Below are 26,973 nucleotides of genomic sequence, written 5' to 3' on the forward strand. Positions count from 1 at the left end.
AGGGCGGGGCGATTCCGCGGTCGCTCCGCCTTTTCCGGCGGAGCGCCCGCCTCCGCGCAGGGATCTGCGGTCCTCGCTCGGTGGGAGAGCGCGCGTTGGGGGCGGGGCGAGGCCGCGGGCGGAGCCCGGTCTCCCCGGAGCTGGCCGTCCAGTTCCGGTCGGGCCGCGGCCCGGAGGCGAGGGGCTGTCTGCACACTGGCCGCGAGACAGCCCTAGAGAAACACGGGATTGTCACTGTCGATTCTAAAGCACGGGACTGCGAAATCGGAGAGCTCCGCTTTCAAAGACGACGGCAAACTCACAGGGAGGGAGGACAGAAGGGGACGTTTTCATCTCTGTCTTCCATTGCTGTGAATGTGGGTAAGGATGAGAGGGTAACCGCTCATGGCGGTGGAGAGTGCAGAAGCGTCTGGTCTGAGCCGAGCCCCTGCCTTGGTGGATGGAAAAGGGGTCCCCTACTAAACCTCACAAGCTCAGGAGAGGCCAGCATGGCGGTCCCTACAGACCAGAGACAAAGGTAATCACGTAGGATGGCCGAACGTAAAAATTCCTAACTAAAGCCAGCCACGGCTGGCACTCAAGTCGTGGGCCTGTAGCTTTCTTGACAGTCTTTACCTTAGGTGAGCGTGGCCTGTCCTTTCGCATCTAAGATAAGACACCCTTGGAACGTCAGAGGAATCCCTTTTTTCCAGACCCCTCAGGGCACAGCCCACCGCACCGGAACAGGAAACCACAGAAACCCTCCTGATTCTCTTGTGCCCCGCAGACCATCCCTGTGTGCTGTAAATGTCAATTATTAACTCTCCTGCACCCACCCACGTACGAGAAGTGTGTCCCTCCGTTTCGCTTTTTATCCAATCCCAGAGATTTTCCCCCTTTGCTTTCTCCCCCTTAATCTACCACCCGTGGATATCATGTCCTACTCCTTATGTCTCCTTTGATTCTGATGTACAAAATAAACTGCAAAACTGTCATTCTCTGGAGCATTTTCTTAATTTGTTGACATTTAGCTTCCTGGCAATTGTCAGTTGGGCTCAAATAAACTCATTAAAATTTCTCTACAGGTTCGGATGTTTCATATATCAACATCATCTAGAAAGTGCTCGGTAATGTTTGCGGTTGTTAGGGACATCCAGGCTGCTGGGGCATTATTCAGGTGACATTGCGCACTAGGAGAGTCTCTGCCTTTCTTCTCTTACAAGGACACCTTTCCCACGCGATAATCCCACCCTCACAACCTCAGCTAGACCTAACACCTCCCAAAAGGCCCATTCCAAATACCATCACGCTGGGGCTCAGGACTTAAGCATACCTTGGGCGGACACAAACATTCAGCCCATAACAAGCTAGGAATTATATTTCTCAGAATTTCTTCTATGTTTTGCCAATGACGGGCACTGGTACGAAATTTGAAGTCCACTGTTTTGGGGAGGCAGTCGCAGCCAGAAATGTGGTAGATGAAATCGACTTTCCTAGTGAGCTTTTGAGAGCCATCTGCTTCACTGCTGCAGACCAAAAGATCGGCGAGGGCTTTCTAGGGTTGAGGATGGCAGTGGCTTCCTCTCCAGCTCCTAAGACCCCCGGTTCAGTGCTTGGGCTGAGGGCCTCGGCAACAATCTCCCTGACCTCCTCACCCCCACCTCCAGTTCTTTCAGTGGTTGCTTGCAAGCCTCTGATGACAGTATTACGCAAGACAGCGAAAGTAGCTTTGTTTTCCTGAGTAACCCCCCCTCCTTGATTTGGTTCTGAGTTTTGGAAGGGTGATAGATCATATTATCATTTCCAATCATTTGCTTTTTTCCTTGATGTTGAGCTTGGCCACATGACTTCCAGACACTGGTGTAAAGTAATCAGAGCTGACACAGCACACATTCAGGCTTTCTTCACCCTGGGTCTTGGAATGAAGACATACAGCTGACAGCACCAGCGAGAAATAAAATATTTTGACTCTGAGTCACTGAGACTTCGGAGTCCCTTGTTACAACAGCACAGCCTAGTGAAAGCCCATGACACAAAGCCTAGTACGTAATATCACCTTGTGTTGATAATATCCCTTTGTCTGATTGATGTCTTGTTCTAAAATGTCATCTCTTTGCCTTCAAAAGGATGAAGGGATGGGAGTACACAAGAGACAAGTCCCAGGACAGCCTCACATCGCAGCTGTGGGCTGAGCTTAACGGGCAGACGGAGGGACACCATGCGGTGCATCATCTTGCGAATGCACAGCGTTCCGTGAAAATGGAGGGGACCTGGCTGGTGGGGCCTCGCGTGCTGCGTGGCGGTGATGATGGGGTGCCTTTCTAATGGCAGAAACTGCTAAACTAGTACAAGTGCAGTCGAGTTCATTATTAAGGTACTGCAAGCAAGTTTGCTTCCACCTCTCATGTCATGTCTCTCTTTATCAAGATGCCATTAACCGCATGCACCAGAATTCAGGCCCATCTGTGGCTTAAATCTTCAAAGTATTTAATTATCTCACATAACATGAAGTCCAGATTACGCGGCCCACAACTGTTTCTCCTACTCGGTGATGTCAAAGGACGTCAGCATCTTAGCAATTCTCTTAGCTTTTCCCTCCTGGTCTCAGGGCAACTGCAGCTTCTCCAGGCACCCGGTCCTGACCTCGTGGCCCTGTCGTGGGCCTGGGAGAGCCTTTGCACCTGGACATCGTCTCCTTTGTGCTCTGCTGTCCTGACAAGGCTCAGGCCTGACGCACCAGCGTACGTGGGCCTCTTTACACTGCCATGGAGGCCTTCTGACGGGCAGGTGTCCACTTCATGGAGGAGGTGGTGGGATGCTGGGTCCGAGTGTGCCTGGTCCTAAGGTGATCATTGCCAAAACTGGCTGGTGAGCCCCTGGGGTTCATTTGGTGCTCTCCTTTGGTGTGTTTGAGATTTATCATTAAAAACAAAGACGCTAAAATCCTTTCGCTGTTCTCAGTATGTTGCACCCTCCCACTCACAGGAAACGTGTCAGACATTGCCACCATCTACCAAGTCTCTCAGCTGGGCTCCCATAACAAGCCCCACAGATGGGGTGGCCTGAACGGCGCCAGATTTATTTTCTCATGGTTCTGGAGGCAGGAGTCCAAGATCAAGGCCCCAGAAAGGTTGATGTTTGGTGGAAGCTCTCCCTTTGGGTTGCAGATGGCTGTGTCCTCACCTGGCCTTTTCACTGCACAGGTGTGGAAAGGCAGAAATCTCTAGCATCTCTTCCCTTTGATTACCTCTCATCACACTGGGGGTTAGGGATTCAACCTGTGAATTTTGGGGGGACATTCAATCCATAGCACTCAACTACTTCCAGAACAATAGAGTGTGCTGGGCACATCACTGCCCGTTTGGAATCCATTTCCCAGCCCTCCTTGCAGTTTGATGTGGCCAGGTGACTTACCACCAAAGGAATGTGAGCAGAAGTGGCAGGTGCTCCTTCAGACAGCAGACTGCACTGTTTTGTCTCAGCCTTGTCCATGAAGACAATGGTAAGCCCCTTTGGGAGCAGACAGCATGCTGGAAGGAATCTGTGTCCCTGAGTGACCCCACGAGCAGGGATGCCGCCCTTGGACTGTTACATATGTTAAAAAGCAAAATTCTATCTTTTCTAAACCACTGGATTTGTTTGGGTTTCTGTTAAAGTAGCTTAGTCTTTTCCTAAAGCACTGTTTCTCAACTGAGGGACATTTTGATTGTCACAATTGGGTGGGGATGCTCATAGCATCGGGTAGGCAGTGGCCAGGGATGCTGCTAGACAGCTTACAAGGCACAGGACAGACCCCCACAGCAAAGAGTATCAAGCACAGAATGTCAGCAGCAGTGAGGTCGAGAAATCCTGTTGTAGAGCATGTAGCCGTGACGAGACAGTAAGGGAGCCGCCTCTCATTCAGGTAGCTTCTAAAACAGCGTCTCTTTAAGAGAATTTGTCAGTTTTCTTATGTGAGTGAAAGATAAACATGGGAGAAGTTATTTTCAATATATGACACACAAAGGGCATGATATATGATTATTCTCTATAAGAATTATTTCTCTGTGGATAATGTATAAAGGACATAAAATGATAGAACTACAAATAGCCAACAATATGTTTAAACATTGAACCTCACTTAAATACAAGTTAAAACACTGAGATTGGTTTTTGGGTTATTTTTTCTCATCATGTTAGCAATGATCAAAAAGCCTGATGAAATCTAGGGTTAAAAGTGTAGAAACATCCTTAGTGGAGCGTCAACTCATTCAAAAGTATCAGCATTTAGAACACACACTGCTCTTCAAGCCAGCGATGTCATTTCTAAGACTGTTTCCTGAAGAACCACAACGTGGTAGGTTAAAGATGGCTGTAATTCTTGCCACTCCTCCCACAGAGAGATGGGGTCTCTTTCCCCTCCCCTCGAATCAGTTAGCCCAAAAGTCTTGCTTGACTAATAGAATGTAGTGAGGTGATGTCTTGAGATAACCAAGATGAAGTCACAAGGGTCTTGTAGCTTCCACCTAGGCCTCCCGAACAATCTGGAAGCCCACATCAGAAGTACTACCACCTGGGACTGCTGGGCTGGAGGCTACAGGTAGGCACTCTGACCCAATATACCCGCTGAATGCAGCCTTCCAGCCACCCCAGTCATCTCTATGGTACCACAAAGAACAGAAGAGTCACCCAGCTGAGCCCCGCTGGAATGCCTGACTCATAAAATTGCGAACTATGATAAAATGGTTCTTTTAAAACACTACGTTTTCAGGTCACTTATAATGCAGCAGTATGCAACTGGGACACATACCTACAGCTATGTGAACCAGTGTTCACCAGAGCGCTGTTCATAATACTGTGTGTCTGTAAGGAGTTGGTTAAAGTGTGGTACACCAGCATAATGAATTATATCTAGTAAACGGGATGAAGTAGAACTGAGCAAAACGTGGTGAGAATTCATAAAGCATATCAGGTGAAAGATGTACAGAGTGGAAATGTGAATAGTGTGTGACTCACCAATGTGAAAAAAAACCCGGCTCGACTGAAAAATGGGTGAAAGATCTGAAGGGACAGCTCAGCCAGGAAGACATACACATATGCATGTGAAAGGCGCTCAATATCCTGTCCTTAGGGAAGTGGAAAGAAAATGAGACACCTCTACACACCTGTTGGACTGGCCACAGTCCAGAACGCTGACGGCACCAAACGCTGGCGAGGACGTGGAGCAGCAGTAACTCTCGCCCACTGCCAGTGGGGATGGGCGATGATGCAGCCACGCTGGAAGATGGTGTGCCATTTCTCACAGAACTGAATGTAATTGTACAGTACGACCCAGCAATCACACTCCCTGGTATTTATCCCCAGGGATCGAATACTATGTTCAAATAAAAACCTGTACACAAACGAATATAGCAGCTTTATTCGCAATTGACAAAACTTGGAAACAACCAAGATGTCCTTCAGTAGGTGAATAGATATACTGTGGTATTCCCAATGAAATAATCAGCATTGAAAGAAAGGAGCTATCAAGCCAGGAAAAGACAAGGAGGAACCTAAATGTAAATTACTAAGTGAAAGGAGTCACTCTGAAAAGGATACATACTGTATGTTTCCAACTATATGACATCACAGAAAAGGCAAAACTATATATACAGTAAAAAGATGAGTGTTTGCCAAGATTCATAAGGGACACGGAGAGGGATCAATAGATGGAGCACAGGGAATTTTTAGGGCAGAGAAACTATCCTGTGTGACACTGTAACGGTGGGTACTTAATATGATTGTACAGCAGAGAACCCTAATGTAATCTTTGGACTTGAGTTAACAACATTGTATCAATATTGTTTCATCAATATTGTAATAAATATACCACAGCAATATAAAATGTTTATAATAGTGGAAACTGTGTATGTGTGGAAGGGGTATATAAGTACTCTATTTTCTTCTCAATTTTTTGTAAACCTGAAAACCATTCTAAAAAATAAAGACTGTTAATTAAAAAAACAGCCTCTTAAAACAATAAAAAAGTGGCTAGCATTTAATTATGTCTGCATGTGTGTGCATAGGTTCTCATCAAGCACTAAATAGGGCCAGAAAGAATGCACCCAAACTGCTACCATTTGGATTCAAAGGTGAACAAGAGCATCACAGTCCTGTACCCAGGGAGTTAAGGAAATTTCAAGTTCCTGCATAGTTTGAATTTTTATAATGAACATAAAAATGGCCAAAACATGAATGTTTCCATTTCAAATATCTAACTGGAGTTTAGAGAGTTCAAGAATGGGGGTACATCTTTAAACATGCACTTGCAATAACGAAACTACTGCTCAGGAGTATGCTACTTGTAGGAACCACCACCTTAATTTCAGGGGTCAAGAAGGGGGTGCGGTTCCGGGGCCCAGCCTCCCTCTGTCCAGCGGCCAGTTGTGCCCCGGGCATTCTGAGTGGGCGAAGGTCGCGCAGAGGCCCTTCCGGAGGCGCCCCGTGAGCGGCCAGCGCTGAGCGGGGAGGAGAATCGTGGGCGCTGGCCCGAGTAGCGCCTTAACCCCCAGCTACAAGTGGTGATTCCCGTCACCCCCCGTTTTTCTGCGCGCATCCGGTGTACTCCGGGGACCCTATCGTTCACTGGACCACGTTAGTCGCTCCTTGCAGGCACCTGCTGCGCCCGACCCGGCACACCGGCGGGCGATGGGGCTCCTGGGCTGAGAGTCGGCGCCCACCAGGCCGAACGGGCTGAGGCCCGGAGTGGGGCGCGAGGGGGTGTCCAGGGCAAGCGGGACCCCAGCTCCTACCCCTCCTCGCTACCGCCGGGAACCCCGCTGCGATGCCAGCTCTGCTCCCGCGCGACGCCACGCTCACCCTGCCGACCGGAAGTCAGAGGGCGGGCCGTCGGGCCGCCCCCACCGCCCGGCCAATCAACGCGCGAGGCTCATTAATAGTGAACGCGCCGGCCCCGCCCTCCGCCTCTCGCGGCACCGCCCGCCCGCGCAGACCCAGAGCGCGGCCGCGGACGAAGATGGCGACCGCCATGTACTTGGAGCACTACCTGGACAGTAAGCGCCTCCTTGCGCCCCCCGGGCCGCCGCCCGCGCGGGGCCCTCCCCGCCCTGCCATCCCCGCACGCCAGGACCCGCGCGCAGACCGTGGGGCTCTTGGCGGCGGGGCGGCCCAGGGTGGAGGGGGCGCGCGCGGGGCGGGGCGGGTACGAGGGTGGGGCGCGCGCGGGGGGTGCGGCGCGGGGTCCCGCCGGCAGGACCGCGCCAATTCCAGGTGCGTCACGGCGGGGCGGGGCCGGCCCAACTCGGCCCCGCCCCTTAGGAGCGAGCCCCGCCCATCTCGGACAGGCCCCGCCCCTCTCTCCCGGGCTCGGCTCGGTGCCCCGCCCCTCCCCGACTGGGGCCCATTCTGTTCTCTTTTGGCCCCTACTCTTCCTTCTTAGCTAGGTCTTTAAATAGCCCCACCCTCCTTGGTTGGGGTCTTCTTTCCCCAGCTCAGCCGCCCTCTGGCCAGGCCCTTCCCTCCTCAGTGGGCCCACCCCTCTCTTCCCGCCTCTGTCCCCTCCACTCCCCGCCCTCGGCCCCGCCCTGTCCTCCTGGGCTAGGCCATGCCCATCTGACCACGCCCTCCTCGGGTTGGCCCCGCCCCTACCGCGCAAGCCTAAGAAGGGGGTCCCACCCCGTTTGGAAGCTGGTGCAGGACTGAGGGGCTCTGGGCCTGGGACCCGCGGAGTAACTTCCAGGTGCTTAATCTCAGCTTGCGCATCTGCAGGATGGGGAGGCGGTGCTGGCATGGAGGGTCTCCCGGGGCGCTTTCCTTTCCGCAGGAGACCTTACCGACGGGTCTGGTTAAAGTCTGCGAGGCTCATGCAGCTGTCCTGTCTACCTGTAGCTCAGGGTGAACCCTCCTGTACTTCTGAGCAGACGGTTATTCCCCGCATTTCACAGAGGCTGAGTAGCTTGTCAGGGTCAAACACATTTGAACCCAGCGGGGCTGGCTCCAGCAGGGGTGTGACCTGGGGGGATATTGAGTTGGGTTTGGGGGACTTTGGAGTGCTGTGCTGCACTGGGGTTATGCACAGTCTCTCAGGCCTGGGTGCCCCACTCTTAGGGAGACAGTGGGGATCAACTCTCCCGAAAGGGTTGTCCAGTCCTCGGCATTTGTTCTGCTGTCCTGGCCTGTCCTGAGCGCGTGCAGGGAGGGTTTTCTCGCGTTGTCACCAGAGAGGCCTGCACCCAGGTGTTTGCTGGGGAGCACTGTCACTTGCCCTTCTCTGTCCCACTACCTCCCCAGTGGGCCCCATGAAGAGTCTGAGGATTGTGAGTTATGTCACGTGGGGGCTCCTGCTTGCTCCCTACACACCTGCTGTGTGCCAGGAAAGCAGACAGGAGCCCCATTTTTCTGGAACTTACTGTCAAATAGGCAGATGGATTTCTAAAAAGTTCACAGAAGTCTACAGCCATGCCACTCTGAACAAGCCCGATTCTGATTTTGGAAGCTAAGCAGGGTCGGGCCTGGTTAGTACTTGGATGGGAGACCACCTAGGAAGACCAGGTTCTGTAAGCATAAAAAATAAAAAGTTCACAGAAGATGAAGGGCCAGGTCCTGAGAGCAAGGGTGGGCCTGTCCTGCAGAGCCCTGGGGAGTAGGACAGAGCAAGGAGGTCCCGGCAGGGCGTGCTGAGCCCAGAGGCTATGCTGGGAGTTTGCAGGACTGGGTGAGCTGGGAGTGCTGGGGCTTTGGTTAGCAGCTTCGGAAGAATAGGTTAAGGTCTTAAAATGACCACTGGCAGGCGGGGAGATTGGAGGGGTGCCAAGGCTGGATGCGGGAGCCCAGTTGGGGACTCACTGTGGCCGTGCAGGCGGGTAAGGAGGTTGTCCTGGACTAGGGGGATGGCAGTGCAGACAGGTAAGCAAGGTCCTCGCCCTGCACCATCCTGCACGGCCTGTTTAAATGAATTAAACGAGTGAAATTAGAGGTTCAGCCCTCAGTGGAACTCCCCGACTTCCCATGCTCAGTGGCTCTAGTGGCGCTCGTCATCAGGCAGCTCAGAGTACTTTACCATCCTTGCAGGAAGTTCTGTTGGCCAGCGCTGATCTGCACTGCCTAGGGCACTGGGGTTCAGAGTATGGTGAGGGAAGGTCACGGAGGACCCCAGCATTTGGGACTGGCTAGCTGTGGCGGGTAATTTAGCAGCACGAATGGCTTGGGGTCTTAAGCGGGAGAGTCACAGCCATCCTCGCTGCCTCTGCTCATAGCTTGTTTCTAAGTTCACCTCTGGCTTCTCCAGCTTCTGACAGCTTCTGATGTGTGTCGGCCCGTTAGCAGTGTTTGGTGGCTCATGCGTCTGTCCCTAAAAGAAGATATCTTTATCCTTGTCCCCTGCAAACCCGAACAGAAACAGAAGGCAAAGCAGGCTCGTTATCTGCAGACTTTAGGTGCAAAGCCTGGAGGCAGGTCTGAGTGCTGCTCTGAGAAGTCTGTCTGTTTCAGGTATCGAGAACCTTCCCTGTGAACTTCAGAGGAACTTCCAGCTGATGCGAGAACTGGACCAGAGGACAGAAGGTGGGTTCAGGCCTTCAGTACAGCCAGAGAGGGGAGGCGCTAGGATACTGGGGTGGCACTGGGTGACCGGGGGAGGGGCCTGGTGCAGTGGGGCTGCGGCCCAGCCTTAAGCTGTGGGCGCGGATGGTGTCTTAGAGAGAGCACTAACACTTTAAACCAGACTTCGTTCCTCCGGTTCTTACGCATTTTCAGATCACGGCTTTGTAAGCATCATCCCCTCCTTATAGTCAAAGTGTTTATTAACTTTTTCTCTCTTTTAAAAGATTTTCTAATTTTAAACTATATGCAGATGCATAGTTTAAAAAGTGCTTTTGATCTCTTGGTATTTAACTCTCTATTTCTAAGTATCACATTTTGCTGTTATTTCTTACTTTATTTCCCTTCAGTTTTCGATTTTAGTCATCATGGAAAATGAAGACCTCCTCTCCAGTTGCACCCCACCCACCTTGTGCACCCCGCCTTGCTTCCCCGCCTCCCGAGGGTTGTGGGTTGGGGTTTGCGTCGTAGACCAGTGATGGCGATGCGTTCCCATCGGGACCACTCTGTGGGTAGCTTACGACTGAGCCACGCCATGTGCTTTGCTTACCTGACTTTTTGAATGACTGTGCTTTTCTTGGAGTTCCTAATGGCTTTGTTTGTTGGTTTTGTTTTCCACATTCCACACACGTTCCGCGTTATCAGTGTCTGCTGCCCAGGTTCTCTATGGCTCTGCTCGCTCTGCACTGACACCTCCCCAGGAGCCCTCTGTCCTCAGATATCCTGGGCCGGCGGTTTCTGGCCCTGGGTCTTCCTGGCCTCCCTCTTTGCTGCTCCTTCTTCTCGCCGGGACGTGTTTCCTGGGCCCTGAATGTCCTCGTTCTTGCTCTGCCCCCTCGTTTCCTAGGAGCTTTGCCTCTGGTCTCCTCCTGAGAAAGGGTAGGGTACATGGGAAGGCGTGCCTGAGGACGTGTTTGTTCTGGCCTCATGTTGACTTGTCGTGTGGCTGGGAACAGCCTTCCAGGGTGACAGCCACCCCCTGGACGTGCGAGGCATTCCGCCCTGGCTCACTGCTGCCACGCTGCTGCGGATGCGTCAGAGGCCCCTGGGTCCCCAGCTTTTATAGGCGTGGCCCTTCTCCTGCCCTGTTTGAAAGTTCCAGGCTGTCCTTAGCCCTGGGGTGTTACATTTCCTGATGATGAGCGTGGCGGTGGGTGCTTCCCATTCATTTTCCTTATCGGAATGGCTGTGGTTTTTCACTAAGGCGCAGCATCCTGACTCGCAAATACGGAGCATACTTTCATTACAAAATAACAGCATTTACATTCCAAAATAAGCATAAACAGCATAAGTACGAGTTGCTTAATGCACGTCACCCGGTGAACCTCTTGCAGGTGAAGTGGCGCCTCTGGCCCCTGGGGACCTTTGTGACAGGCAGCCACCCTGAGCTTCCCTGCCTCTGCGCCAGAGCCGAGAGCCGCGTCTGCTCCGCCCTCGACATTCGTGAACCACGCAGGGCGTCTCCCTCCGGTGCCGCTCTTCCTGCTTAGTGTCCCCTTCTGTGGTTTACTCCCTGCTGTCACGTGGGGCAGCAGTTGGTTCTTTTTGCTGCTGGACAACAGCACATCTATCTCTGAGCGAAGGCTGGACATTTTGGTTGATTTGTGCAGCTATGACTGTTTCCCCAGCGTGTCCTGGCGTCTGAGTCTGTAGGGTGTGTGCCTAAGGTAGTGGGCCAGGTGCCCGGGGAGGTGAGCGCGTGTTATCCAAACCGGGACCCCTGAGGGTCATACGGGGCAGGGCGCACGCCCGCTGGGGTGGCAGTCACATCCCGGGACAGCCCTGGGCGTCGCCCAGCTTGGAGCGTCTGCACGGCCCCACGATGCCTCCCTGTCTGCGGAGTGCGGGCTGTCACCTCTTTGCCAAAACTCGGTATCGTCGGGCTCCGTCTGCCGCCAGCCCGCTGAGTGTGTGCTGGCGCACCGTCAGGGACCGGCTTCCCGCCTTTCTCTGTCAGATAAGAAAGCCGAGATCGACACGCTGGCGGCGGAGTACATCGCCTCGGTGAGGGCCCTGTCTGCGGAGCAGCGCGTGGCGCATCTGCAGAGGATCCAGAGCGCCTACAGCCGCTGCAAGGAGTACAGCGACGACAAGGTGCAGCTGGCCATGCAGACCTACGAGATGGTGAGGCTGCTCGCAGCGCGGGTGCCGAGGGACGCGTCCCTCACGGGACGGAACTGTGTGTCGTTGTGTTGGTTTGTGTACGTGGCTGGGGAAGCCATCTGTTTTATCCGTTTTTATATGTATGTTAATTCTCTTTTTGGTCAGCTTTAGGAAAGTCCTAGAATGTGTTGTATCGTGTTTCCTCAGCTCATGTGGTGACACAGGGCTTTGTCCCGCAGTGCACGTGAGGTCGTGTGGTGAAGCCCTGCTGTCCTCCTGGGTGGTCACCTGACTGAGGCCCTACCCCGCCTCTCCCATAACACGACAGCGATTTCTTCAAAACCTGAGTTAAGATGTGTTTGAAAAAGAATACCCTAGATGGACACCTTGATGCTTATATTTGAGATTTTGATGCCCAAACTTCTGTGTCTTTAGAGTAAGCGGCCTGTTTTCTGGAGTGTTAGGTTCGATCAGTGACCATTAAGGCAGATTTTCTCTGTGACGTGTGATGCACTTGGGGCTGCGGTTCATTTCCAGACTTGGCAGGTGTTGTTGCTCGCCTCGTGGGCTGGGACCTCCGGGATCAGCGACTGTCAGGCCCGGTTCTCCAGCTGAGCGCGTGCCGGCACTCTGGGCAGGGTCGCCCCGCACACGTCTTGCTGGGCGCTCGCTCGTCAGCTCGTCCGGCACCTGCAGTGCTAGGCCGGTAGCCTGTTCTCTCTTTTTTTTGGTTGTCCTGTTTAAGGACCTCTGTGTTTTTAAATTAGGACTCAGGCCAAGTGTCCTCACCCCTACCCCACTGCACTTCACAAGTCTCACCGCCGACCTCCAGGGTTCCTCCTGAGCGGGGTGTATCCCGGCAAGGTGGCAGGGAAGGCCCTGCAGACACTTCGAAGCAGCGGCCACGTTTTCGCTGAGCTTCGTTAACTGGAGACCCAGTTAAAGGGCCTGCAAGTGCTCGCTGCCGGACTTGCAGATCGTCGCTTTCCGTTTTAAATGAGGCCCACACGCGTCCTTCTGCGCAGGTGGATAAACACATCCGAAGGCTCGATGCGGACCTGGCGCGCTTCGAAGCAGACCTCAAGGACAAGATGGAGGGCAGCGACTTCGAGAGCTCTGGAGCACGAGGGTTAAAAAGCGAGTCTGCCAGTTTTCCCTTATTTTGTTATTTTAACTATGGCGTATTGAAGAATTTTGTTTGTTAAATGTGTTAGGAACGTTACAGTAAATATCGTGTTTGCTCAAACCTTGTCCTGTTCAGTGAGTTTGGTGAAAACAGCTGGGGTCTTTGTTGTCTTTCAGAAGGTCGAGGTCAGAAAGAAAAGAGAGGCTCCCGCGGCCGAGGCCGGAGAACCTCCGAGGAAGACACTCCGAAGAAGAAGAAGCACAAAGGAGGGTGAGAGCCCGTTTTTCTTTTCTCTTTTCCCCGAGACACCATCAGTATTTGTCAGGGCTAGAACAGCAGTGGCAGCCGCCCCGAGGATGCGCGCACACGTGCCGGTGCAGCCGCAGAGCTTCGGGCGTTACGGGTGCCGGTCTGGCGGTCCCCCAGCAGCCCGGGGCGAGCAGCATTGTCACCGGTGGTCCCCAGGGAGGGTGCCTGCCCGAGCTGGACAGCCAGCGTGCGGGAGCACCCGGCGTGCTGCCCAGCCCCTTCTCTGAGCCTGTGTCCTGCCTCTCCAGTGACACGACAGTGTGTGTTACAGTTCAAGCTAACCCACTCTTTAGTAGCTGAATATATATCTGTTGATCATTTCGTATATAGGTGTATATTTGTACATATTTATCATTGTGTGATTACGTTTATTAAATATACATGTCATTTAACTTGAAGTTGAGAATGTTTCATTTGAAGCCTCCCACGTGCTCCCCACCCCCCAGGTACTGCAGTGTCACTTCACAGAAGTGATATTTAGACTAAACAGAAAATGGTAAAATGCCAGGTGGCTTCTGTGACGATTCTGACGGTTATAGGGAGAGGTCAGAAGACCTAGTTCCTGACAGAAAGGGAAAAGCTTTATTATTAAAGCCTGGGTTCAAACTTTCATCTTTCAAAAAAGCCCAGATGCCAGCCTGGGCATTGTGAAGCAGCAGGGTGCAGACCAGCTCACGGCCCAGACGCGCGGTGTGATGAAGCGCTGTAGGAGGTGTGGCCTCGTCCCCCCAGCCTCGTCGGTGCCTGGCTGCTGCCAGCAGCCCTTTCCTGTGCCCGTCAGAACCATGACCTCCCTAAGCCCCAGACAAGCACAATCCCCACTTATCTAGTGTGGATTCCCATTCTTTCTTCCTAATTTTGTCTCCTATGTGTGCTTCCTGGACATTAACCTTCGAGATTAACTTTATTTATATATATAATTTACATACAGTAAGATGTTCTCATTTTATGTATAAGGTTTGATGCTGCATTTGAGTTTTTTGAAGTTTTGGAACTATCCAGGTTTTCTGTTTCTTTCTGAGTCAATTTTGGTAATCTGTCTTTCAGGGATTTGTTGTTTCATATAAGTTGTCTGATTTATTGACATCAAGTTGTTTATAATGTTGCATTATTCTTCTGATGTTGTAGGATCTGTGGAGATGACTGCTTTTTCAGGCCTGATGATATTGGTAATTTATGTCGTTTCTCGTTTTGTCTTGATCTTTTCAGAGAGGTGGCATTTGGTTTTATTGATTTTTATTTTCATTGTTTCCTCTTACATTTAATTCTCCTCTTTTATTATTTCTTTTTTCCTACTAAACTCAGATTTACTTTGCTTTTCTTTTTCTATCTTTTTAAGTTAGAAGTAGTTTAGATCATTGATTTTCACACCTTTTCTAATATAAGTATGTCCTCTAAAGGAAATTTTCAAATATTTTGAATGCAATAAAAATACAGCATATCAAAATTTATTGCATTCAAAATATTTGAAAATTTCCTTTATGGTTTTCTGACCCATGGCTTATGTAGAGGTAAATTTTTGAGAGACGATTGTTGAAATCTCCAACTCTAGTTATGGATTTGTCTTTTCTCCTTTCTGTTTGGTCAGTTTTTACTTCGTGTATTTTGAAGCTCTATTATTTGGTTCTACATGTACATTTAGTGTTTTAGAAAAATTATTTACTCCTTTATCATTATTTCTTTATTTCCCGTAGCACTCGCTGTTCTGAAGTCTACTTTGTCTGCTGTTACTGTGGCCCCCAGCTGTCTGATGGCGAGTTTTGGCGTGGTGCATCTTTTTCCTTTATCTTTCTTTTTCTTCAATGTGTTTATGTTTTTGTATGTAGAGTGCATCTCTTGAAGGCAGCAGATTCTTGCTTTTTTATCTAGTCTGACAGTCTCTGCCTTTTCGTTGTGATAGTCAGACCGTTCAGATTAACCCAGTTAGGGATAGTAACTTAGATAACAGTGTGCTGTTTCGCATGTAAGACCAGAATCCGCACATGCACTCTGCCTTCCTGCTGTCCTCGCAAGTTTTACTTCTCCACATGATAAGCCTCACATGTTAGTGTTACAGTTTTAGGTCTAAACCGCTGATTTCCGTAAGCAGGTTTTAAAATGCGAGAACCTCTTATAGTCGCTCACATGTCTGTCGTTTCCGGGCCGTTAACCTCTAACGTCTCCCTTCTGCCTGAAGAACTCCCTCCAGCATCTTCCCAGTGCGGGGCGGCCGACGGTGATGAATTTTCTCAGTTTCGTTTCCCTGGAAATGTCTTTCTTCACCTCTATTTTCGAAGGATATTTTTGGTGGGCGTAGAAGGTTAGGTTGACTTTAACACTAAAGATGTCCCGTTGCCTTCCATCTTGCCTTGATTCTGATGAGAAATGACTGATAATTCTTATCTTTGTTCTTTATGTAAGTGGCTTTATTTGTTTTTGCTGCTTTCTAAGATTTTTCTTTAGCAATTTGATATTTAACAACCATACTGGGTCCTGGTGTGGGTTTCTTGTGTGTATTCTGCTCAGAGCTTATTGAGCTTCTTGGAACTGTTGACTTACACTTTGCATCAAATTTGGAATATTTTCAGCCTGTTCTTCAAATGTTTTTTTCTGCTGCTTTCTCCTTATTTATGGGACTCCAATTACATTTATGTTAGTAGCTTGATATATTCCCACGTCATTGAGGCTCTGCCGATTTTTTTTTTTCCTGCTGATTTTTTTGTCAGCATTTTTCTTTCTGTGCTTTAGTTTGGGTAGTTTCTATTACTCTATCTTCAAGTTTTTCTTTTTACTTATTTAAATTTCTTCATGATGACATTGGTTAACAACATCCACTAAGTTTCAGCTGTACACTTTAACAGTAAGGCATATACATGTTTACACTGTGTGTTCATCTCCCATAGTTAGATTTCTGTCCGTCACCACATATTTGACCCCCTTTACCCTGTCTCTAGTAACCACTAGTCTATAGTCCATGTCCATGAGTCTCTGTTTGTCCTGTTATTTGTTGCTTTTAGGTTTGTATCCCAAATATAAGTGACACCATATGGTTTTCAGCTTTTTCTGTCTGGCTTATTTTGCTTAGCATGATTATCTTGAGGTCCATCCATGTTGTCGCAGATGGCAGTATTTCATCTCTTCTTCTGAGTAATATTCCATTTTATAAGTGTACCACAGCTTCTTTATTCAGTTGTCTATCATAAGACACTTCAGTTGCTTCCATGTTGCTGGCCACCATGAATAATGCTGCTATAAACCTCAGTGTGCAAATATCTTTTTGGATATGGGTTTTCAAGTCTTTGGGGTAAATATCCAGTAGAGGAATTGCTGGATCATATGGTAGCTCAATTCTTAGTTTTTTGAGAAACCTCCATATTGTTTTCTATAGTAGCTGTGCCAATTTGCAGTCCCACCAGCAGTGTATAAGGGTTCCTTTTTCTCCACATCCTCGCTAATATTTGTTATTACTTGTCCTGTTGTAACAGCTATTCTAACCGGTGTGAGATGGTATCTCATTGTGGTTTTAATTTGCATTTCTCTAATAGCTAGCGATGTTGAGCATCTTTTCATATATTTGTTGGCCATTTGTATGTCCTTTAGGGAGAAGTGTCTGTTCAAGTCCTCTGCCCATTTTTTAATTGGATAGTTTGTTTTTTTGTCGTTATCGAGAGGCTTTTTCTTCCTTGGTGTCTGATGTAATCTTCATCTCCATTAGTGAATCATTCATTTGAGAGATTTCCTTCTCAAGAAGTTCTATTTGTTTCTTTTCTATACCTTATGTTTCTCCTGTTACATGTCATATTTTCCTTGATATCTTTAATATACGTATTTACAATGACTTTTTAAAGACTTCTCTCTGATTCTACCTATGTCATTTCCAGGTCTATTTCTTTCTTCCTTTTTTAAAAACCAATTTATTAAGGTATGATTGGCATGCAAAAAGCTGTGCGTATTTAAGGTCTATAATTTGATAGTGAGTTTGGCAGGTCTGTTTCTCTTGACTGATTTTTCTCCTAGTTATAAGTCATGTTGTCCTTCACGTGTCTAGTAGTTTTTGACTGAGTGCTAGACAGTATGTATTTTATGTTGTTGAATATCTGGATTTTGTTGTCTTCTTTTAGTGGGTGTTGAATTTTTTTAAATTTTTGGTCAGTAGTTTAATCTCCCGTGGATCAGCTTCATCTTTTGCAGGTTTATTTTAACCTTTGTGAAAAGCTTTTTCTTAAAGGGCCAGATAGTAGATATTTTAGGCTCACAAGCCACGTCGTTTTTGCTGGACCACTCAGCTGTGCTGTTTTATATCAAAAGCATCCACAGAAAATATGTAGATAAACAGCATGGCTGTGTTTCAAAGAAGCTTTGTTTACAGAAGCAAGCGCCCGGCTGCCCGCGTTTTGCTAGCCCCTGGTTAGGCATCCTGTACTCTAGGCCTGGCTGGGTGTGACCCTTCTGAGCTCTCCTCTGAGCGCCCTTGGAGTGTGATGAGGCCTCTCCATTCTCTCGGCTTGGAGCTCTGGGAATTGTCCAGCTCACAGCTCCCCGGCTCTCTCAGCCTGTGCACAAACAGCTAAGAACTCGAAAAACAATTTCTTTGCAGATTTCCGGAGCGAATTCTTTAGGTTCCTCCTTTGCAGCACCCGCCTCCCAAATTTCAGCAGCCTCGCCCTCCCTGAGCGTTGTGTTTTTCTCCTCAGTTCTTGACACCCATGCTGTCTGTGTTGCTCTGCGGGCTGGAGTGTGGAAAGTGCCTCCAGGCAGAAAGCCCCGGCGATCGCTGGTGTCACCTTGTCTGTTTACCTTCTCTTGGGATCGCAGTCCTGTGCCGCCTTTTGTCCAGGGTCAGGAAATGGTTGCCGCACACATTCTGTCCAGTTTGCTCGTTCCTCACAGTGGGAGGGCACGTTCGTTTGGTGCCACTCCTGTGTCATGGTCACAAGTGGAAGTCGTTTTCTCTTCTTTTTTTAGGTGAGTCCTATAAGTATCTTTAGCATGTAAGTTTTTCTTCTATACCTTTCTTTTCTCCATGGTTTTCCTTTTGAAGGACTGTTCGACTTGTAGAGTTTCCCAGAGTCTGAACTTTGCTAATGAGACGTGAGCCCTGGATTGCGCGTCTTCACTGCACACTTGGACAGCGCTGCTCCTTCGCCCAGTGGGGTCGGTGACCTCGCACCGGAGGCGCACAGTCCCGAGCGTGCTCTGTTGAAGCCCGAGTTCTGTAGGTCTGGGAAGGGGCTAACGCCAGCCGTGGAAACTGCTCCAGAGGGGCCTGGAGAGGCTCTGCCCTAGCGTGGGTGCTTGTCTGTCGTGTGGAGAGCAGGGCTCTGCCAGCTGCAGGTGGCTGAGGTCCGAACACTGATTTCAGATGCTGTGGCTTTCTGTTCTGGAACACTCATTCGATTCCCTTTTTTTGGATGGATTTTAGTTCCCTTGTGAAAAGTCTTCATGTATGTGTCCATCACATTCACGTATTCTCTCTAATAGCTGTTTCATGACCCTGTCTGCTGATTTAACATCTGGGCCACGTGTGCTTCAGCTTCTGTTAGCTTTTCTCTTGCTTGCCAGTCACAAGTTCCTGCTCCTTTCACATCATACAGTGTTTTCATCTGTCCGACCTTAGGGCTGGGGAGTGGGATTTCTGCTGTCCCCCGGAAGGAGCAGGGTGGAGGCTGGATGTCCCCCACTTAGACCCAGTTCCCTCTGGTGTCTGAGAGCATGAGGGGGGGGCCCTCTCGGTTCCTGACTGAGGACCCAGAGATCTGGCTTTTCCTTCTGTCTCAGCTCCGGCCTTGCTGTGTCCACGGTCGCGCAGGTCCAGGGAGTGGGCCGGCTGAGTCGGAGGCAGGTGCCTTTCCCGAGGATGCGACGGGTGACTTCACTCTGCCTCCCCGTCACCTTCTGCGAGGCCCTTGAGTCCAGTCACTGGACCGTGGAGTGGCAGCCCGTGGGTGTCACCAAGGGTGGCCCCATCGCCACCGCCCGCCCTCCTCAGTTTTCCATTGTCTTTAACACGTGGTTTTAGCCCTTCGTTGAGTTTGCGTTTTAACTCGTATGGCAGCCGCGTTCTCTGTCCTCCTGGGCAGAACTAGGGGCAGCCGTGCCATCTCCGGGGAAGAGCAGTGTGACTCTTCCTCACCCGAGGGCCCCCTCAGAGGGAACAGGATCTCAGCACTGGGGCCTCTGGAACAGGAAGTGCGCCTGGCTGCGCCTCAGAGACCTTGGTGATGACCCACCCTGTCGCAGCTGCCCTGCTGGCTGGCCGCTCTCCCTGACGTGTGTGGTGGTGTGCGTGTTGGTGACCGCTGTGTCACGGCGGAGGCAGGTTGCTCCGCCTTCCGCTGGGCTGGCTGCCCAGCACAGAGGATGAGTGGACGTCAGGGGCAGGGGTGTCTGTGAGGCCGTCGGGGACCGGGATGCACTCGGCCCGTCCATGAGAATCCCTCCGTCTCCCTGGCAACCTGAGCAACGGCGCTGTCACTGCCACTTCGCAGATGCCGGACAGGCCGGAGGGGCTGAGGCAAGGGGTGCGTGAGGGTGTCCGGCCTGCCCCGACACCCGTCCCGGCCCCCCTCGGCGCCGTGCGGGCAGCGAGGGTCAGAGCGGGCGTCTGAGTGAAGGCCTGGGCGGGGCTCTGAGGACACGGTCCTGAGACATGCGTGGTGAGCCACTGCCCTGTGTCCCCACTGGCCTAGTGGCTTCAAAGCCTGCTTTTGGGTAGGACTGCTTTGGCATGTCACAGCTTGTCTTCCCTGCTGGGGGGCTCAGTAGGGGCAGGGAGGCCCCCAGAGTGGCGTGCTGACAGCCTCACGGGCGTCCCCCTGTCCCGTCTGGGGCATTGCACAAGCTCGGCTGCCCCGTTGCCATCCCGGGGACTGGCCTGGCCAGTGCTATTCTCCGGCAAGGCGGGGGATGGTTCTCCTCAGTCCCTGAACCCCAGGCCTTGGGTGAGCAGCACCCCTGCAGGGGCTACTGGGAGCACTTCGGAGGGTGCCGGCTGAGGGGTGCCTGCCATGCCCAGGAGAATCCGCCTGGAGGAAGCCTCTACCCAGCAGGGCCAGAGCGAGTGGCGCAGACAGTGGGGCCTCTAGCCTGCCCTAGGACAGACTCGGCAGGGACATCCCTGCGGGCGCCCTGCCCCCCACCTGACTGCTCCCCCTGGAGACGCAGGAGCCATCCCCAGTCCTTGCTGGCTGGGCGGCGGCCTTGCTGCATGGTCCCCTCAACCCCTCCAGCCTCTCCTGCTGCCACCTGGATCTGGCCAGTGCCTTGAACCTGGAGTGGCAGGCGCAGGTCAAGCGGCCGCTGAAGTGGAGTCAGAGCTGGGGCGCGGGGAGCCAGGGCCCGACTGTTAGGGGGAGGGGCCCTGGTCACCTGGGGAGCACCCGGGAGGCAGGATGCAGCTGGTGGGGTGGGACCGAGTATCACTGGCCACGGTGACAGATCTAGGTTTCAGCAGAAGCAAGGAACCCGTGTCCTGGCCTGAGGACTTGTGATGGTTGCCTGAAGCAGTGTTCACGCTCACGGGAAGGGCACGTTCCTGTGACATTTGTGGTTTCAGACATGAAGAGAAAGCCCTGTGTGTTCCCAGAGACGGCAGAGGGAGGAGGCCCGGACCGGCCCGGAGCCCAGGGCAGCCTCGTAGGGGGAACAGCACAGATGTGGGGCCGTGTGGCAACTGGGGGCGCCTGGAGCCTGGCGCGTGACCGGACGGGGATGCAGACCCACGTCACCCTCGCCGTGACACAGCTGTCTGGCCGCCGCTATGCTCGGCGCCCCTTTGCCGCTCGGGTTTCAGTGCACGTGTGTCCTTGACTTGGGGCTGGGTTGGGGGCTTTTCTCTCTGTGCTGACGGGAGCGTCCTGTTTGTGGTCACCTGCAGCCTGCGGCCGTGTTTGAAAAACAGCAAAGCGCAGAGAGTTGCTGCCCCATCGCCTTCCTTCTAGGGTGGACGCTGCCGCTGTCTCCCTGCTCTGCTGCTCTGCTGCAGGCCTGGGGGAGTGGCCTGGAGGGAACGTGTGGGCAGCTGGGGTCCTGGCTGGGCCGCTGCTTAGAGACCCTGAGGAGAGCTGAGGGTGGACGGCTTCCCTGGGGTGATGCCGTCAGAGGTGGCCCCGGTGACGGGTGGGCAGTGCGGGGCTCCCAGACGGAGCTCGAGGGAGGGCAAGGGAGCTGGCGGGCTCCGTGGGTTTGGGGTGAATGTGCCCGAGGGACGTGCAGTGGGAGCAGCCAGCCATTCTTGCGGGAGGGGCTGGGGCACTGGTGAAGGCTGGGCTGCTCGGACACCGGATGGGTCGGGCGGGGTCCAGGCCAGGTTCTCAGGTGTCACCTGCTGTCTGCTGGTGAGTGTAGTGGAGAGGGCCCCCAGGAGGCTGAGGAGGGTCGACCTAGGGCAGGGGCGGGAGCCCCAGGAGCAGGCCTTTCCAGGTGGAGGGGCCAAGATGGGGTGCCCTTGAGTGGCCCTGGACACGATGCCGGTGCTGGGAGGCGAGCGATTCTCCCTCAGCCTCCCGGCACCTTCGCCCCAGCCCTTGCCTGGCAGCATGGGGGCGACGTGTCCCCCACCTGTCTGCTGCTCACCACTGCTGTCTCCTGGCAGGTCCGAGTTCACTGACACCATCCTGTCTGTGCACCCCTCCGATGTGCTGGACATGCCTGTGGACCCGAACGAGCCCACGTACTGCCTGTGCCACCAGGTGTCCTACGGGGAGATGATCGGCTGTGACAACCCAGACGTGAGTGTTGGGGCATGCCGAGGGAGGTTCTGGTGCAGGACGCGGGGCCTGGAGGCGGGGAGGCAGATGGCGGCGTGCACCTGTGGAGCGGGGCGGGGCGGGAGGGGCCGCCCTTCTGCTTTCTGTGTGTGCACATGGGGCAGGTTGGTGACCGCCCGCCTCCCCTCTGCCTTGCAGTGTCCGATCGAGTGGTTTCACTTCGCCTGTGTGGACCTGACCACGAAACCCAAAGGAAAATGGTCAGTATGGGGCCGGGTCTCGTCCCGCCCGCCAGGCATCCGTGCATGCCGGCTTCCCCTACGAATGTGCAGGTGGCCGGCCGGGCCTAGTGGGGCCGTGCCTGCTGGGCTCTGGGTGCTCTTGGTGTGGCTTTGGGGACCAGGCCACGTCACATGCTGCTCCTGGGTCTCCAGCCGAGCTGGCAGAGGGATGTGCGCCGCCCACCTCGCCTGGGGCGCACCGGTTACGCTTGCAGCTCTGCCGTGCTGACGCGGAGTGAGGCCAGGACGACAAATAAAAACGAGAGCCGGGGGCTCTTTCCCCTGGGGCAGTGTTCGGGGGAAGGAGCCCAGCATCAAACAGCTGCTCCTCGTCTTGGTCCTGGCTCAGCTGTCCCTGAGATGTCATTTAAATCAAAACCTGGTTTTGTTTGCTTGTGCCCAGTGGGCACGTGTCTTGCCATGGGACCCGACCTGCTGCCGTCCCACCGTGCGTGATGCCGCCCTTGGTTGCGTGCAGGCGGCTCAGACACCCGGGGGGCAGCCTGCGGTCCCCTGGTCTCAGCGTCTGACAGCGAGAAGAGGGTGCTGCGTGGTCGTGCCCCGGCCGTGGCTCCTCGGGCACCGGGAGGCGCGGGGGAGTCTGGGAGGTGACGCAGCCGGCCCCTGACCGTGCCCGCGACATGGGTGACGGGAACGTGAGGGGCGCTGTGGGCAGGGGAGCGGGCAGAAGTGGGGGGCCGGCCCTTCGCTGGGTGTGGGGAGGGACGGGAGGTTTGGTTTGGTTTGACCTGGGACATGCCGGGTTTGGGGGGCGGGTTGGAAGGTGCTGGAAGTTTGCCTCTGGGAGCAGTGGGGCTGTGGGGCCTGGGGCAGGTGGAGCTGGGGAGGCGGGGCTGGGGCCCATTCCAACTGTCTCCCTCCCAGCGGGGTCACTTCAGAGGCCACCAAGTATACAGGCTCTTCCCCCATCCGTTAGGTGTAAGCCGATGGTCATGTTCTCGCCGAGTGATGAGCACGATGCTGGGGCGCTTGCTTCTCTCCTGGCCTTGGAGGGGACGGGGCGGCCCCAGGGGCGGGGCGTGCTCAAGGGGGGCCTGGGCAGTCCCAGCCACACTCAGTCAGCGCCCTGTTGGGGTGCTCAGGAGGCTGAGGTGGAAAGCAGCGTGGACCGTCTGAGAGTCCCCGAGAGCCCTCTGAGCCTGAGGCTCCGGGCCTTGCTTGCCCAGGGTCCTGGCCACTCAGACTGCGGGTGTCGTCTGCATTTTGGTCACCGTTGACCCTGCGACCGCTCACGGTGGCAGGAGGGAAGCCGACGGCAAGCACACGTGCTCAATCAAGCCGCCACTCCGTGCTCGTGGTCTCGGTGCTGCTTCGCCGGCGCCCGCTGTCCCGGGGGGCCCGGGAGACGGGGTTGGGGCCTCCGGGTCCTGGCGCAAGTGGCGCAGAGGGCCGATGGCTGTGCCTTTCCTGTCCCAGGTTCTGTCCGCGCTGCGTTCAGGAAAGGAGGAGGAAGAAGTGAGGACGCGGGCCCTGGGCCGGGAGAGCGCGCCGTGGGCTCCGCCGTGCACGCTGCAGCGTTTTATCTTCATTCTGAAACGACCTTGTTCCGGGTGACATTTAATAACTCAATGGCCAGTTGTAATTCTGGATATTTCCTAAAACAAACGAACCCACCTGAGCCCTGTTTGCACAGAGGAGCAACCTCATGGGGACTTGCCCCTGTGGCTTCGCCCTCGTGACTTCGCGCAGAACCCGGCCAGCCGCCCGTGGCGTGCGGGGGGCGTGCCGGGCCTGTGGGCACCCCCGCCTGGTGCGTACACTGCCACTGCTCTGCAGCCAGAGCTGTGGGCCTCGCGTGGCCTGTTCAGTGTCCTGGGCCGCTCCCCGAGAGCCCGGCACGTCTTTCCACGCCGAGGGCATGCGCGGAGTGGCGGTGGTGACGGCAGGCTCCTCCCGCCTCAGCTCTGCCTCACTGTGACTGCCTTTGTCGTCTGGACTCCCGCCCTGCCCTGCTGGGGTTCCACCTTCCGGGCACGCCCTGGGATGGGCCGGCGGCCGCGGTTCGGGGCCCAGCACCGGCGAAGGGCGCCGTGGCCCGTGGGCTGGTGCTCCGGGCCTCTGGGAATCACAGACGTTTTTACTGTGAAGGTGAAGTTAGTGTAATAGCAGATAGCGTGTCTGTATGAAGTGAGTCCAGTCCACTAAGAGCTGACTTTAACCCGCTTGTGTCGCACAGTAGGTCCACAGCTTACATCGGGGTCGACAATTATGTGATGTGATTTGTGTATTTGTGTCACAGTAGCTGTTCTGGAATGAAGCTAGGAAACTAGGGTGTATTTTCTGTTTAATCAGCACTCACCAAACAATCTTGAGCTGTCTCTTTGGTACTAGTTGGGGACACTGCACACATTCGGTGCGTGGGCTCCATCTGTGATGGTGCCTGCAGGGTGACTCCTGGGAGTGTCCCTGGACTCTCCAAGGCAAAGTCAAGATTTCTGAAGAAAGAAGAGAAACCTGTTTTTGTCCTCATGCCTGAGAAAGACACCCGAGAGGTAGACTCGAGGTGCGAAATGCCCAGCTTCAGAAGAATCTCGTCTTCTCTGAGGAGGGTCGTCTGGGGTGACGCGCCGTCTCCTGCTTCTTAACGTTCCACCGAGCAGAGGACCCAGGCCCAGGGGAGCTGGAGACGCTGTCCTAGATGGGCTGTTCCTGCAGGTGACAGTGGGGATCGGAAGGTGGCCACGGCCCAGCTGGAATCCCCATCTGCGTCTCTCAGCGGACCTCAGGCCACACCGGACGTGTCTGCACTGCTGTCCTGTGTGGGGCGAGCTGAGGGAGCAGGACTTCCTCCCGGATGACTGTGGGGTCACAGGTCAGCGTGTGTGACCTTTCCCGTCTCAGGCTGAGTGGTTCGGCTTGTCGCCGCCCTGTCCCTGGGCCCGGCGAGCACTCTCACAGCCGGCTCCTTCCTGGTAGGGGCGGCACCAGGCTGAGCACTGGCCACTCTGGGAACGAGGCACACTTGTATCTTGACTTAGCTCTGTGTTAACGCAGGTGTTTAAAAATGTGGGGAATAAATTGTGGAAAACTGTTTTCTTCACTCTTTTACCAGTTTTTGTGGAGAGCATAGGTAAGTACAGTAAGTAAGTTTGTGATGATTCTTTAGAAGCTAATTTAATATTTGTACTTCGTTTTAGAACACTTTGCGATTACTGTCCCCGGGGGAAAACAGTGGTGTTTGTGGATGTAGGTTGACAGCTGGTGGTTCTCATTGTCACCTGGTTTCCTGAGGCCTCGCTCATTCCCAGGAAAGGTGGCCAACTTCTCTGTCTTAAGCTTCTGTTTAAAATTCGATGCTGTCACCCTGCTTCACTGTAACGTCCCACGTATCGGCCTGTTTTAAGTTTCTGTGCTTATCTGTTTCTAGTGTTTATTTTTGCCAGGTACAGTGATATCACCAAAATAATACGCACACAGCTCTGAAGAAGACGGAAAGGAGCAGCCTAGGAAGGCTCCGCGGACGCTCTTGGGATGGTGATCGGCCTTCCTGACTGTCAGCACTGCACATGAGTCAGAACTGCTCGAGTGCTGTCTGCTCGGGAGGACTGTCACGGCACTTGGCCTGGCCGTGGGGGACGGCTGGCGCCCGCACTGCTCGACCACCCAAGCATTGCCCTGCACGGCCTGGCTGCCCTCATCCTGGGTCATTCGGGCCAGACCCCTGGCCGTGCTGCCAGGCCCCACATCTGATCCTGGGGGTGGCTCTGCAGCCAGCCCCGTCCCTTGGGTTGAGGGTTCTGGGCCGGGCCCAGCAGTGCCCCTTGCAGCCGTCAGAGCTGAGGGCGCGCGGGCCCTCCGTGACTATGGGTTATTGGCAAGGGAGGGAGGCAGCATCACCTTCCTGTTCTCAGAGCTGCACCGTCAGCCAGCACCTCGGAGCCTCTAGTTCTCCGGCAGGAGCCACGCGCTGCACTGATACAGTCTGCTAAGCTGAGCCCCGCATCTCTGGCTGTGCTCGTGGAAATATTGGCTGGGCTGAGGCTGAGTGACGGTGCCCACTCTGCAGGCTGGGGCCCCTGGGCAGGGGGATGCGAGACCGGTCCTGGCCAGGGCCGGGAGAGCTGCCCTGCAGTGGAGTCTTGCTGGGATACATGGGGACACAGCCATGTTCTGCAGCCACGCTGCACCTTGCCACCTTCCGTGTCCCTTGGCAGGGCTGCTCTGAGCAATAACACTGTCCGCAGAGCAGCTTCCCCACGTGCCACAGCCGGGCCTGCCCACCGCAGGGCTCGGACACTCCTGGGCACTGCAGAGGCAGCGTTTTCCTCGGTTTTCAGTGAATAGCAGTTGGTTTCATTACCTGTGTCGAGAGGAGTTTCAGAACGGGAAGTCTGAGAAAAATGTCCTCATTCAGGAGACAGTTCTATGAAGTTCCTTTCTTCCTACGTCTGTATTTTGTGGTATTCACCACATTTCATCCAAAAAGACAATGCAGCTTTAACATGAATGTTACGTTTTATTTTCAAGGGATTATTACGTCCCCTTTGTAAAGGAAAGATGCTATTGTAAATCTTTTTATTAAATAATGTAAAGGTGTATATCTGTATTTTTGGATCATGTTATAGATTATGGATCTATTGTTTAATAAATGAAGTATTTTTTGGAATGAACGTTAGAGAATGCATCCTTTTGGGAGAGGATAAAACCTAAGTTGTACCCAGAGATGGCCAGTGTTGTCCACGTCGAACTTGGAAGGGGCCGTGCAGTGAACCAGAGGGTGGTCTGCCGGCCATAGGACTGGGTAGGACCCGCACCTTGGTCAGCAGTCAGCTCTGCGCTTCCACTGTGTAGTGTCAGAAGTCGGTCCCCAAGGTGAGTGCCATAGGACACTTTATGGAGGCTTAAGTTGCTCTCAAACAGGCCTGCCTGCCAAGATCTGCATGGGTGTCAA

The 26,973-nt window shown here is 53.5% G+C and overlaps 1 protein-coding gene, 1 long non-coding RNA gene and 1 pseudogene across 5 annotated transcripts; all 3 read left to right on the forward strand.

Moving 5' to 3' along the window:
* Positions 1-99: 99 nt before the first annotated feature.
* On the forward strand, positions 100-5,846 carry LOC120601626 (uncharacterized). 2 transcript variants are annotated; one of them, XR_005652494.1, is made up of 2 exons: positions 100-517; positions 2,106-5,846. It is a non-coding gene; the product is annotated as an uncharacterized LOC120601626 (long non-coding RNA). The 2 variants fall into 2 exon arrangements; XR_005652493.1 differs by having other exon boundaries at positions 105-360.
* Positions 5,847-6,877: 1,031 nt separating this feature from the next.
* On the forward strand, positions 6,878-26,620 carry ING5 (inhibitor of growth family member 5). 3 transcript variants are annotated; one of them, XM_039861366.1, is made up of 8 exons: positions 6,878-7,010; positions 9,448-9,519; positions 11,513-11,679; positions 12,684-12,795; positions 12,961-13,054; positions 21,666-21,801; positions 21,979-22,040; positions 23,499-26,620. In XM_039861366.1, exons 1-8 carry the CDS (start codon positions 6,974-6,976, stop codon positions 23,539-23,541), a joined length of 723 nt encoding a protein of 240 aa, XP_039717300.1. In that variant the 5' UTR covers positions 6,878-6,973; the 3' UTR covers positions 23,542-26,620. The 3 variants fall into 3 exon arrangements, with proteins under 3 accessions (XP_039717300.1, XP_039717316.1, XP_039717307.1); XM_039861382.1 differs by lacking the exon at positions 6,878-7,010 and adding an exon at positions 7,606-7,696; XM_039861373.1 differs by lacking the exon at positions 6,878-7,010 and adding an exon at positions 7,710-7,851.
* On the forward strand, positions 8,406-8,520 carry LOC120601868 (uncharacterized; annotated as a pseudogene).
* Positions 26,621-26,973: the final 353 nt, after the last annotated feature.

This window comes from Pteropus medius, unplaced genomic scaffold, assembly GCF_902729225.1.
Source record: "Pteropus medius unplaced genomic scaffold, Ma_sr-lr_union100, whole genome shotgun sequence".
Classification (NCBI taxonomy): Eukaryota; Metazoa; Chordata; class Mammalia; order Chiroptera; family Pteropodidae; genus Pteropus; species Pteropus medius.